The 15,072-nt window shown below is 37.3% G+C and overlaps 1 protein-coding gene across 1 annotated transcript in view; it reads left to right on the top strand.

Moving 5' to 3' along the window:
• The window catches only part of TBX20 (T-box transcription factor 20), a 56,436-nt gene extending 53,870 nt beyond the window's left edge, over positions 1-2,566 (top strand). Inside the window, exons 7-8 of the mRNA XM_047849549.1 lie at positions 374-486; positions 2,187-2,566. Coding sequence (XP_047705505.1) covers positions 374-486; positions 2,187-2,527 — 454 coding nt within the window. The 3' untranslated portion in view covers positions 2,528-2,566. The remainder of the gene's footprint in view (positions 1-373; positions 487-2,186) is intronic.
• Positions 2,567-15,072: the final 12,506 nt, after the last annotated feature.

Genomic DNA, 15,072 nt, shown 5'->3' with positions numbered 1-15,072 from the left:
CATTAGCCGATGAAGTCAGAGATTCATTGCAACTCCTCATAGGAAATTCACTCATTTTTCATTCATTAAACTCTACATTCCTATAGTCTGGTGTCATAGGTTCTTGTTCACCTCTTTGTCCTTCATCTTACAGAATTTCAGGGGATTGTTCCTATCCTATGCAGTTATGGTTGCTTGTATTTATATGCCTGATGTCATGTTTCCAAGCAGTCTACAGTGGCACAAACACACATGTTTTGAATGTTGTCTTTCTTGAAGCGGGGGGTCTTTTGGCTGAGAAGATAGTTTTACTGACTAGTAAATTATCTTTAAGACCCGTCTCCATCTCTGAGTACTTTTTAGTTTATTTAGGATCTGTTATTCTCTAACCTAGGGAAAGTGTGGAGAGCCTGATCCAAAAGCATTCCTATGCCCGCTCACCCATCCGTACCTATGGAGGAGAAGATGATGTGCTGGGGGATGAGGTTCAGACAACACAGAATCGAGGTAAGACAGCTTTTGGGCTACGTAACTGCTGGGAGCAAGAGCACCCAGAATGAGGAAGAGGCAGGTAGGTGATGAGACTCCTAGTCCTCAGCATGCAGTCTGCCCCAAAAGTATTTCAGGAGTCTCTTGAGGAAGGGGCAGCCCTGGAGCCTGATTTTCATACAGGTCATTATTTTGCCTCTGAGTCTTTTTGTTCGTTTGTTTAGTTTTTTTAATGTTTATTTATTTTTGAGAGAGACAGACAGAGTGTGAGCGGGGGAGGGGCAGACAGCGAGGGAGACACAGCATCTGAAGCAGGCTCCAGGCTCTGAGCTGTCAACACAGAGCCGGATGCGGGGCTTGAACTCAAGAACTGCGAGATCAGGACCTGAGCCAAAGTCAGACACTTAACCGTCTGAGCCACCCAGGGGCCCCTGCCTCTGAGTCTTAAGTGATTGTTCTGCCTGATGGTTTCCTGTGGTTTGTTTTCTAATGAAAGGACACCCAGCCTCTGAGTCAGGGCTCAGGAGTTATTTGTCTGTGATCTACCACCAAAGAGCTATTAGACTTTGGGGGCAATCCTTTAGTCTTACTGAACCTCAATTTTATCATCCGAAAATCAGGGACTATATCTGTTCCACTTATAAGAGGTTCCAGGAATATCTTATTAGGACCAATGACTAAAATGTAAAACCCTTTTAAAAAGAAAATTTTCCTAGTGAAGGGCATTATGTAGAGGCAGTGGCCCCAGCGGTGACAGTAGGGGAGTACTGAAAAGTTCCTCTGTCCCAAAGACTCACAGAGGAGCCGTCTGCATCTGGGAGTCCAGAGAAGAGTAACCAGATGGTGCTTCACGCTGAGCATAGGGATGTTTGTGTGAAGAGAGAGCCCTTTGTCATATTTTTATGTCCTTTCTATGGAATAGCGTAATCTGTCAAAACATAGGACATCTCTTATAACTAAATCCAAATGAACTACTGGTAATTATACAGCTGGCAAATCCAGCGTCAACTTTTGTTTAAATTTGTGGATGCTGTGATGTAGGAAAAATTATTCTTGCAACTAGAAAAAGAAGCTAGAAAAAGAAAAACATTCTTGTGGGTTTTCACAAGGCCTTTAGAAACCAAGTAGCTTTGTTGAGGCTCGTATGTCCAGCCTTCCTTATAGGGATGCTATAGAGTTTAGGACAGGTACCAGCTATTTGTAGCTCCTTTTGTTTTTAAAAATTTTTTTTAGTTTATTTTGAGAGAGAGAGAGTCAAAGAGAAAAGGAGAGAGAGAATCCCAAGCAGGTTCCACGCTGTCAGTGCAGAGCCCAACGTGGGGCTTGATGTCACAAACTGTGAGATCATGACCTGAGCCCAAATCAAGAGTTAGACACTTAACTAACTGAGCCACCCAGGTACCCTCTGAGCTCCTTTAAAGGGAATCCAGTTATTCCTTTCAGGCAGAATACTTGTATTTTGACCATTCTCCAGGAGCATACAGGCCATCTAATGAGTTAAGTCTTTTTCTATTTAGTAAATTCTCTCTTCCTTATAGTATAAATAGTATCTTCTTATCTGGAAAGGTAGTTCTGACTCATGGTTGACGTGTTTATCTTTTTAAATTGCAGATCTACTATATATTCTAAAAAAATAAATCAATCTGTACAGATAATGTAATTCTTGATTTGCACACTGAAATAGAGGTTCTAGTCTGATGAGTGGTTTTTTGTTTCAGGGTCGGCCTTTACGACATCTGATAATTTGTCCCTCAGCTCCTGGGTCTCTTCTTCTTCCACTTTTCCTGGATTTCAGCATCCCCAGTCCCTCGCTGCTCTCGGCACCAGCACAGCATCCATAGCGACACCCATTCCTCACCCTATACAGGGCTCTTTGCCACCGTACAGCCGACTTGGGGTGCCTCTGACCCCGTCGGCCATTGCCGGCTCCATGCAGGGGAGCGGCCCGACATTCCCCTCCTTCCACATGCCCCGGTATCATCACTACTTTCAGCAGGGGCCTTATGCTGCTATCCAAGGACTGCGCCATTCCTCCGCGGTGATGACACCATTTGTATGACTCTTCTAAACCTAGGAGAATCCAGATCCAGAATGTGCAAATGGGTATGAAATGTGGGAGAGGGTGGGGTGGGTGGGATGTGGGGTGTGGAGCAGGGGCTCTCCAGGAGACATGGGACCTATTATTAAAGAGGAGAGCTGGACTCACAATAAAGCCTACTGCTGAGGGAATGCACCACAGACCAGGACTCATGTGTAGCTCGGAGAAAGCTCTTGGGTTCAAGAGAGAATCAGTGTCAAGTTCTTAGCCAGCCTAAGTCCTACAACCAATAGGATACTAACTTACCCAGAAAATTGAATAACACAAGGCAGAGGAATCTGAAGGTGCATTATACCTAGCAGTTAAAAATGCTGTGTCAGCGCAGTAATGTATAAAATCAATATGTAGAGGTTATCTTTCTGCTTTCCACAGGTTTAAAGAATCTTCAAAGAGGCAATATGTATAACATACCGACCATAATGCATAATGACTAACTTAAGTCCATTTCTCTCTGAGGAAAATGAGAGCCAACAGAGAAATATTTGTAGTGCTGAAGCTTAAGCATGTTTAGTTTTCCTTTGTATTAGTCTGCTGGGTAAAGGGCTGAGATAATGCTAACGCATCCTATTTTGTGGATGAATAGATGGTAATGACCTTACAAAGCTCTTTTTGTAACACTGAAGGGCCAGTATCTGACAAACTCTTTCTCAGTCTTGTCTTTTTCTTCCTAATTCTCTTTCTTGCAATGACTTGCCATTTACATAGAAAAAATCTATATACAATTTTGAAGCAAGAGGCTCTATGTGTTACATTACACAATTGAGGTTATATTTTTCTGGGCTGCATTCTAAGTGCACTGCTGACTCATTCACTGGGGAACACTTCTAAAGCCTCTACATGATGACACGGGAGGCTTTCTCTCAATCTGCAGTACCAAGATGGTTGCCCTGTCCTGAAAGGAATTTCTCTGCCATGGGTACCAAAGGCCCCTTTAGTTTTACTTCAGCTTTGGGAGACCTTATGGATGGTAAAACACACCGGGCCAAATTCTCATTTTTGGTAAATCTGCTTTGTTATTAGATTAGCTGTTACCACCGATTGACAAAGATTTATGAATGACCATTCTGAATGCCCATATAGCCACCACTTAACCTATGTTCATGAAGCATTATGAGTCAGTCATACAAATGATTTGTCCTACTTTCTTACTGTTCTGTTCAGTGACTCTGTTATCATTTTCCTAGTCCATTATATGAAATTGTATGTCAACTCAATGACTCTCTGACTGAAACACTGGCAGTGTTTATAAGTCAATCCAAAGTATTTATTCACTTTGAGTTCTTATTGTTTTCTTAAACCTTCCTTTAATGTTTAATAATTAACTATATTTTAATTATATATAATCTCTATATTTAGGGGGCAACATGTATCTAAGCATTTGAAGTCAGGGTAGTATTTGGCATTTTGCAACTTTAATAACGTTTATAGTCCTTCAACTTTATAATGCTTTCTAGCTGTAAGATATAACCTGTCTTCTTTAGAAAACTCTCCACAACTCTATTTTATCCTAATTAAATTTTGTATCTACTTTGTTCTGACTGCAAAAGTATTAAATCTGTTAAAAGAGATGGGAAATATCACTGCTGAGAGTAGAGAGGGGGGTAAATGCAATATACTTATCAGAGTGCATGGGGTTTTATTTAGTTATTTTGTTAGGCTTTTCCATATCAAATGCCTTTCTTGGGCATTTCTAGTCTATGAAACAAGGCATAATGGCATAGCCTGTCTATGTGATGCCATTGTTGTTGGACTTTGCAATTGTTTTTCTCCACTGTGTCCCGTAGTTTACTTATGGAGAAGCATGGACTGTGTTCCCCAAGCATCTCAAAGTCCTATGGCAGACACTGTAGGCTAATTTCTAACTTCTTGCATGTTATGCTATAGTATCCACAGGTAGTTTGTTTTCAAACACAGCACAGATGTGCGTTTATTAAAAAAAAAAACAAACAGCTATAAGTAATGTTTAAGTATCCATAGAGTTTAGGATAGGGATTTGATACTTAATTGTTGGCCTGCTGCCAGTGCTCCATTTAATACACAGTACTGCTGCTTGAAGCAGGAATAACAAAACTAGATGCTATTTAACATGATGCTACTCGATATTCTGGTAAATTACTGGTCTACTACAGTGAATCTGTATCTGAGTTTTCTTTTCAATGAGAATGAAAGCATCATTTTAATACTATTTAGACATTTTTCCCAACTGACATATCTTAAAGTGGGTTTGTTTTTGTAATATGGCTTTACTTCAGTATTTCCTGACTTCATAACTTTATTTGGTAATTATGCAATATAAAACTAAAAATAAGTAGTGTGCTTAGAGAAAAGCAAAGACTGAGATACCAAAGCATGCTTTTGGGAAATAACACCTGAAATTCTAAATTGGATTTTTTTTTAAGTATTTGGCATTATTTGAAAGAGGAAGAAAAAGCACAAGTGACATGGAACTTAACCTGTGATCAAAGTCACCCTAACCATGAGAACCAAGGGTAGAAATTTACCCCAACCCCAGGGTCTTTCTAAACTATTCTGGTTGCTGATTCTTACTGAACTCCTCAGGTATTTAAGATTTTAAAGTCTAATTCTACCAAAAGTAATTGCAAGAACTAGATAGTTAGTGGGAAAGCCAATTGAATAATTAAGAGCATGAGTTGCAGACTATTTGGAATAAATGTAGGGTCCCCCCCCTGCCCCCGCCAGGTATATCACAGTATCAAAAAGCATGACTAATATGCAGTGCTGCTACAAAGAGGCCCTTCTGGAACTGCTTTGTCTAACCTGAAAGAATTAATTTATAACTCCGTAGGTTCTGCGTATGTGATTTGTTTTTAGAACACTTATCAATAATGCGGAGTAAGTTCAATTATCTCTTTTACTTAACAAGTCTTCCCCCTCCTTTGCCGACCCTTAGCAGTATGTAAGTAAAATCTCTCCATCTTGTATCTAACATATCACAAATTATTAGGTTATAAGGTCTGCATTAATGAATTTAGGTTGTACCGCTGGTTTGAGTTTATAACGAAGGTTTGTTGTTATTCCTAGCAGGTGGGCAAAGAATGGGAGATATTAAGAAGATATTGAGAAAAACCCTGTGTCGGGCTATATTATAGAAGTTACATTAACTTCTGGGGTATTCCAAGGTCTCCCCCCTCCCTCACTCTTATCCACATCTCTGTCACTGTGCTTCTCTAGCCACAACATCTCCTGCCCCCCCCCATGCAAAAAATAAAAATAAAAAGGACACCCTCCAAAAGGCCAAGAAAAAGAATTTTTAGAAGAAAAGATCACCATTCCCATACCTATGAATTTTTCAGAGAGATGTTGGGATATTTAATCCATTTCTGAATTTCATGTTAGCTTTTCAGGCATCTTGCTTATATTTAAGCTGAACCATATTGAGAAAAATGAGCTTCAAGAAGGACTTTACCACTCCATTAAATATGCAGTCAAGCTTAGCCATGACTCAGCAACTAAAGTTCAAAAAATTCAGTTATGTAATGTGCCAGGGTCACATACTGCAAGGAAAACAATATTTTTACTCAATCTTCCATTGACTAAGTAAGGAAACTGTTTTTGTTATTAAACATGTATGGAATTGATAATTATTAGAAACAAAACAATATTATACTGTAAATCTAGACTGGAAAGAAATAAAGCACGGGACAGAAAGATTTTCAGCTGGCTCCTTTAGGCAGCTTGGGTGGAGGATGGATTTTACATGTTCTTATATTATTTCAGAATGCAAGGATTTTATTTTAAACAGGCAAAGAGAAGGTTACAAATTATTAAACGTTTAGAAAACCATAAAATAATTTCTTCACTACTATTCCATGCCAGTTATAAAATATTCTAATACTTATCTTTCTTTGGCATGCTTAAATATGCAAAGTTTCATTTATAAATATTGATAGGCAAATAATCCATAAGTATTTTCTCACTCTTCTTTCTCTATCCCTTCCTCAATTCCAATCCCCTTCCCTGATAATAAGAAAATAAAAACATTGGTAAAATAATACATCTGGACAAAAAATACAGTTTGGTATTTTACTTCTGAGACATTAAAATACGTGTTTAGTTGTGGTTTTTTTCCTTATTTTCAGAAACCTAAAAAAAACCCTTTTATTTCCTAGAGGATAAAATTGGATATAGCCTCTTTAGTAGACTCTATCACAGTTATATCGTTTGCTGTGTCCATTTGCTTTAATGAATTGAGTGAGAACAGTCACTGTAATGAAGTGTGTGTGTTGGGGGTGGGGGGAAGGGCATGGGAAATGTTTTATGAAAAAAGAAGTTATAAGCCTAATACTATGAAGTAACACCTAACGAAGTTCTTTTTAAGTGCAATATATTTATTTCTGCTAGAAATGTATTATCAACATTATGTAATATTTGAAGCATTACATGTTATTTGTAAACAGCTTAAAATTATATATTACCCAAAATTGTACAGAAGTACAAATGTGTGGATATTAATTTCTTTCATTAAAAATGGTGTGTTTTGATATATATGCACACATTTACACCTTTAATTATCTTACACACTTTGCTTTGTGACTTTTGGTACCTGTTTCCTCACCTTGAAAAACAAAAAAAAAAAAAGGAGGGTTAGGTAAGAGTAGGGGTCATAGCTGGCCACTCCCAGTCCAGACACAGCCAACTGGATTACTGTACAGGGTTTGGGTTTTGTCTTTAATTGTATTTGGAAGCCTTTAGAGAAAACAGCGCTCTTAAGTCCCCACTGGTTCCTATTCTCCTACACCTAGTCCCCTCACTCATTTACTCCACCTGATGAAGTCTTAAAATTACAGGACTTTGCACCTCTCTGTATGGAATGATACTGAAGACTCCATAAAGCTTAAAGATCTACCTCTCATTCTAGCCATAAACTCTTGGATGTGCTGTAATGATATTACAGAAGGCAGGTTGATACAAAATAAGATTAGCCAAATTCAAAGTCTTAATCCTTCCACATGACATTTGACATCATCATACCTTGTGCTTCAGGGTATTTGACATTATCATACCTTGTGCTTTCAGAAGTCTGCTCTATTATACTTAATTTTTTGTGCATTCCAAATGCCAACCTTTTAAGAATCTTTTATTTGGAATAATTCCAGGTTTACCGAAAAGTTGCAAGGATAATATAAAGAAATGCTGTATATTCTTTACCCAGATTCACCCATTGTTAATGTTTTGCCCCATTTGATTTACAATTAGCATTTACATTGAGTAAATGTAATTTACCCCCCACCCAAGCACATGCAATATATACAATTTATTTTCCTCCATTTGAGAGTAGGTTTCACATATCATGCCCCACTATCCCTATGTAATTCAAAGTGCACATCCTAAAACCAAGAAGATTCCATTAAATATCTACAGAAGAGTTAGCAATTTCAGGAAATTTCATGGTGATATAATACTGTGACCTACCATCTGTACTCCAGTTTTGTTAAATGACAAACCCAGTGATGTCCTTTGTAGCATATTTCTTCCTTCAGTACAGATCCAGTTCAGGGTTACATATTGCATGGAGTTATCCTGTTTCTTCAGTCTCCTTTAAGCTGGTACAGCTCTGCAACCTTTCTGTGTCTTTCATGGCAAAGAATTCTTATTTTTCAATGTTTTATAATTTATTACTATTCTTAGTTATCTTGATGCTCAATTCACCCCGGATTTGGTCATCAGGAGCCCCTTAAGCTGGTCCCTATTTCCTTTTGACATGCCCTACTTGATTTTTTTTTTTTTTTTTTTTTTTAGCACTTCAGCTTCTGGCATAACACGTTGTCCGGGGCTCATCTCATACCTTTTCTGGAACCAGCCATTTCTCCAAGGAGCCCAGATTCCTTTTAGTTGGGGAATATATTAGAAACCAAGATCTGGGTACCAGATATGTACCATATGGGATACGTTTGTTTCTAGGTTCTCTCAGCCAGCAGAGTTGGGAATGCATATATGTGTATAAGCACACACAGTGTGTGTGTGTGTGTGTGTGTGTGTGTGTGTGTGTACAGCACGTATTAGAAATCATGAGTCTGTGCTGCTATCTCCAATTCCAGTACACTCCCACAGGGGCTTTTTCTTTTGCTTAGCCCCATTCCCTATCTGCATGTACCTTCTCCCTGGTTCCCAACATCAACATACTTATTTACTCAATTCAACCATAAACCCCAAATAACTTCATCTTGCTTCACCCATAAAACTGCAATAAACCTTTTAAAAAAGAGTTCAGAGGTTGTTTGCGGTTGGTCCCCTTCTACCCACTCCTTGACCAAGGGAACACAGTCAAATCACATGTTTAGCCATTAGATTAGTTCCTTCTTCATCTTCCTATATGGTTATGTTATTCATTCACAATACAACTGGGTTCACTTGTTCAGTTGCTTACAGTTTTGTTTTTGTGGGTTTTTTAAAATAATAAGTGTATTTATTTAATTTATTTTTTGAAGTAAGCTCTACACCTAACATGGGGCTTGAACTCATAAGCCTGAGATAAAGAGTTGCATGCTCTACCTGCTAAGCCAGCCAGCTGCTTTTAATTTTAAAGAAGGATTTTCTTTCCTTCTCATTCTTACTAATTTTTTAAAAAAAACATACATTAACACGCTTCAAACAAAAACCTCATAGAACTAATAAAAAATCATATCTAGGTTGTGGGATGCAAGGTTAATAAATTGCTCTCCCATATATCAGCAATGAACAATCTAAATTTGAAATTAAAAATACAACACCATTTATATCAGCACCCAAAAAGGGGAAAAAATACTTAGGTGTAAATACAATATATACAATATCTATATGAGGAAAACTATAAAACTCTGATGAAAGAAATCAAAGAAGATGTCAATAAATGGAGAGGGATTCCATGTCTGAGGGTAGGTAGACTCAATATTGCCAAGATGTCAGTTCTTTTCCACTTCTATAAAGTCGATACAGTCCCAATCAAAATCCCAGCAAGTTTTATGGCTGTCAACAAACTGATTCTAAAGTTTATATGCAAAGGCAAGAGTCCCAGAATAGTCAACGAAATACTGAAGAAGAACAAAGTTGGAGGCTGACTTCAAAACTTACTATAAAGCTAATCAAGTCAGTATGGTGAAATAGTAGGCAAGTAGATTAACAAAACAATAGTCCAGAAAATAAACCTTGCACTTTGGTGTTGGGAAAATGGTGCACTGGTTTGGAAAATAGTCTGGCAGTTCATCAACAGGTTAAACACAGAGTTAGCATATGGCCTAGGAATTCCACTCCTAGGCATACACCTAGAAGAAATGAAAATATATGTCCACACAAAAACTTGTACATGAATATTCATAGCATCATTTTTAATAATAGCCAAGAAGTGGAAACCATCCAAATGTTTATCAACTAGTGAATGGATAAAATTTGGCATATCTAGACAATGGAACATGTAGCTATAGACAGAAATGAAGTACTGATAAATGCTACAGCATGGACGAATCTTGAAAACATGGTAAAAGAACCAGACACAAAGAACAATGTATTGTATGATTCCATTTATATAAAATATCCAGCATAGGGAGAGTCATAGAGATATAAGACAGACTAGTGGTTGCCAGGGCTGGAAGGTAGGAGGAATGAGAATTACTGCCAATGGATATGGAGGTCTCTTTTGAGGGTAGTGAAAACATGGAATGGAGTGGTCATGGTTGCACATCCTAGTGAATATACTGAAGTCACTGAATTCTACCCTTTAAAAGAATGTCTTCTATGGTGTTTGAATTATAGCTCACTGTTATTTTAAAACATGAAAGAAAAAGCTATGCAGTGAATCTTTTTATTTCCAGTCTTTAGTGCCCAACTTGTCAACTTTGAGGACTTCCAGGGGAATAAATCTTATGTACTTGTGAGTTGAGTGTGCCATCTAGAATCTTCTCCCTGCCTCATTTTTTTTTAATCTGTAAAAGGAAGATGATACTGCCTATTTTTTAGCATTGTACAGCCTTAGGCTCTCCATTCTTATTTATTTTTACCCCCTCCTTTTTTTTTTTAATTTTCCTAGGAAGAATCATAGCTATTTCTTTGGACTCCCTGGGGAGTGCGGGAAGGGAGGGAAGATGATATAAATAATTCCCTCTCCACCCTGAGCCTTGATATGGTAATAATTGGTACCTTTTATAGAACATTTGCTATATCTATGCACTTCATATACATTATCTGACTTAATATTTGCAACAGCTCTCTGAAGTAGGAGCTAGTATTATTTCCATTTGAGGTACGAAAAACCTGAGGCGGAGAGAAATTAAGTTCTCAGAACCTACCTCAGTGAGATAGGCAGGATTCACATCCTGTCTGTACTCATAACTGAGACACTGTGCTAACCCCACAAATACTTCTAAATTTTAAGGAAAAAACTTAAAGCGTGCACATTGCCTTTACTGAACCCATATACACACAACCTTAATCAAGAAACATAAAAGCTGCATGATCCAACAAATTTTCTCATAGTGGATTATATAATTGTCACTGATAAGTGTCTCAAGAAGAGTTTCAGATTATGGCAAAGAACAGGAGGGAATTTTAGAGTTCCACATTCCTCTTTTTGGGGATGGGTCAATGTCTACGTGAAAGCAGGACTCTGTTGCCCAAAGCAAGAGACTGGTGGTCTTGATGTAAACACTTAATACTCACTTAGGGACACTTTTCCTTCTCCCTTAAACTCTGGTTCCAAGTTAGTTCTTCTAGAGCACAGAAATAATTAGAAAATAGAAACAATGAAGCCCACCGTACTGAAAGACTAGAGGGCAAGTGGAGTCAGGGAGGAACCAGAAGAAAAGACCAGGGATGGAGCAGGGGCCAGGTTGGGGCTGGGCTGAACAGGTTAGAGAGAGATAGGCTTAGCTCATTTGGGTTGGCAGTGAAGTGTAGCATCTGGAGTACAGGATGGGGATAAATTGTGGAGTAGATAGACTGCAGAGATGAAGACCCTCAGGGCAGAATCCAAACATAGCTGGACACAAAGGAGAGAAGGGAAGTGTTGGTACAAGGCACTATATGACTCAACAGATACATTTTTCCAGCTACTTAAGTATATGTGAAAATACTAACCAGAATCAAATAAAAGAATGTAATAAGGCCATGTAGTCCAAAGTCTTTATTCCATAGTTGGGGAAATAAAAGCTAGAGAAGTAAAGTAAATGGTCCAAAACATACTGGGCTCAGTGCAGTGATATTTCTAGACCACTGTGTCATAATCAAAGTTAAATCTTAAATCAATCTAAAATATTATGTGAAATAAAACATAGCACACAGATGTCTTATGCAGCATTGCTGTTTTGCTATGTTTTGCATTTAATCTGCCCACACATATTCTACAATTCACACTTTAATATATTCTAAGACTTCTGGTTATTAATATTGAATGTAGTAATTCTTATAATAGTTACTTTGGTGGTAAATAAAAATAATCTCAGTATATTGGAGTTTTCACATGGAACTACCATCATTAGTTTCATGGAAAAATAGATTTTGGGGGAGGGTGGTGTATGTATGTATGTATATATGTATGTATGTATGTGGTATACATATATTGGTTAAGTCATTTAACAGTGATTACTGAGTACTTTTTTGTTCAAATCAGTGTGTATATACTATGCAATTAGGCAGTGTCTTCATGTGGCCTGGGGGTGGGTGAAGGAATTCATGGATTCCCCCCACACCCCCGCCCCTTCCTTTGAATGAAATACGCCTATATAAGGCTATTCAAGGTCGAAGAGATCTCATTTCATCTATAAGCCTGGGTAACAACTGACCAGAGTATGGGTGGCAGAAGGAGCTCCAGTTTTGTTTTTGTATTTTGTTTTATTTTTTATTTGAGAGAGAGAGCGTGAAGCTAGGAAAGGGACAGAGGGAGAGAAAGAATCTTCAGCATGGAGCCTGACATGGGGTTCGATCCCGCGACTCTGGGATCATGACCTGAGCTGAAATCAATTGAGCCACCCAGATGCCCTTAGGAGCTCCAGTTTTAAAAGGAGAATACGCCCCTCGTGGACAAAGAAAATAGACTAGAACTCCCAGAAATTCCAACTTATCACAGGTACCTTTCTCATTTGGATGAAATGGCAGCATTATGCAAAGCATTACATACATTATTTACATTCAAGCTGTATGCTTCACTGACACCTGGTGACTTGCCATTTTCTCCTATGAAGAAGCACTTGCATCCAACTAGAATTTAAGCAGGCTCTATAAAGTAATTCAGTAGCAGTAAATATACTATCTAAAAATGAATCAATCCAAGATATGTAACAGTTTTAGACTGAAGTAGTTGTTTTATAAAATACACATGTACAAAAGCATTTCTTTTAGTGGAGGCAACTTGCTGAAATTTGAAAAGATCGTTTAACGTATAAAAACAGACCAATTAGAAAATACACAGCCACCAAGAAGCACATACCTATGGTTATCCTATATTTTGGAGACAAAAATAGAGATACATGATTAAACAAAAATATTTTTTTCATCTTTATAAATTTATAGGAAGTCCTGCGAAAATATAAAAAATGAATCCCATTTGGTTCAGCTTTTTAAAACTTCTTAATTGAAATGAATAAAACTACTACATCAAATGGTTCTAAAAGAATATTGGATATGTGGTTCAATTACAGGTGATGTCATTATGAGATCCTAAAAACTTTGCTACCATCTTTGGGGCTAACTCATGGTAATAAACTAGAGATACACACTTTGATGCCAACTCCAACTCCTTGTACCATCCGAGGGGAAAAAAGTACTTTAATGTGTAAGAAACTGAAACAACACTGATACAAACCCATCTTTTATGCAGAAGAGCATCAATTACAGTGGAATTAGTATGTTCAATTATCAAATTATAGTGGAAATTTTAACCTTTTCAAAATGATGTTGTCAGAACTACCTCTACCTCTGTCTTTCCTGGTCGATATAACCAAGCTAAATACAGAAGTCCACTTAGCTATGCACTTCAATTTACATCTGTGTATTCGTGCAAAGTTAAAGCATTTAAGTTTGTGGGGTGCCTGGGTGGCTCTGTTGATCATCTGACTCTTGCTTTTGGCTCAGGTCATGAGACCAAAGTCGTGAGATGGTGCCCCTGTCTGGCTCTGCTCGGGAGTGTGGAGCCTGCTTAGGATTCTCTCTCTCGCCCCTCTACCCCACTCGTGAGTGCGCGCTCTCTCCCTCTCTCTCTCTCTAAGATAAAACAAAAACAAAAACAAAAATAAAACACTTAAATTTGATTAAAAAGTTACTTGAATCAATATAAGTAAAGTCATTATTATTTGGAAAACCAAATGTTGGCCATGATGAATATCTTAATTATTTGAAATATGAAATATGCAACATAATTATTTTTATATGGAATTACATTTGTAATTTCCCTACATTTCATATTTAGTAGATGGATTTATTATAAAACTGATTTTTTAAAATAAATTTAAAAAATACCTGAATTTTAAAAATTCTGATTTACAAGTCATTACTGCCATCTGCTGGTTATTTTGATTCATTGCATTTGGGGGGTAAAAATTACCACTTGCTTTTCTAAGATACTAAGAGAAAACAGATGAGTTTTATATATAGATTAATTAGAAACCTTTACGTAAAACAAATAATTTGCTAAATTATGAGGCATCTTCATATTAAATAGGATAAATAATTCAAGAATATATTGTATTATATCAAATTATAATGTGCTATTTTAATTGTCAGTTCATCATAGAATAAATATCAAACATGCTGTTTTAAGTTATTATAATAATAAGTATGTAGTTAAAATACAACTCAAATAACTGTTGAAAACAACTAGGTAAAACAAGTGACTGCAGTTGGAAGTTATAGAAAGGTGAAAATGTGCCATGATTCTATTCAACTGAATAAAACTAAGTGCCATGGTTTCCCTCACATACACAAATCTATTCCTCTTCTTAGTAAGAGAATGCATAATTATTTAGGCAACTGTCTCTCAGGTTTTTGAATTAACTAATGAACCTAAAACTCATATTACTGTTTAATAATATGACTACACAGAAATATAATTTAATGAAAAAGAATCCAGGTTAGCAAATATTAATGGTAAGTAACACCAGTATACTTTTAATATGATCAATCTAGAGCAAGATCTAGGAACATTTATTTATTTATTTTTAATGTTTATTTATTTTTGAGAGAGAGAAAGAGACAGCCTGAGTGGGGGAGGGGCAGAGAGAGAGGGAGACACAGAATCTGAAGCAGGCTCCAGGCTTGAGCTGTCAGCACAGAGCCCCCACGCGGGGCTCAAACTCACAAACTGCAAGATCATGACCTGAGCTGAAGTCGGACACTTGACTGACTGAGCCACCCAGGAGCCCCCAGGAATATTTTTTTACATTAAGAATGTACTATGGTTTACATGCTTTAACATTTGTCAGATGAGAACACAAATATTAGAGTGGCTAAGCTTCTAGCTCAAGGTCACACCACAGTAATCTTCCATATATGAGCCCACTACGTAAAAGATTTAAAATGGA

This window comes from Prionailurus viverrinus, chromosome A2 (assembly GCF_022837055.1).
Source record: "Prionailurus viverrinus isolate Anna chromosome A2, UM_Priviv_1.0, whole genome shotgun sequence".
Lineage (NCBI taxonomy): Eukaryota > Metazoa > Chordata > Mammalia > Carnivora > Felidae > Prionailurus > Prionailurus viverrinus.
Note: the sequence above shows the minus strand (reverse complement) of the source record. Positions and strands in the feature narration are given on the sequence as shown.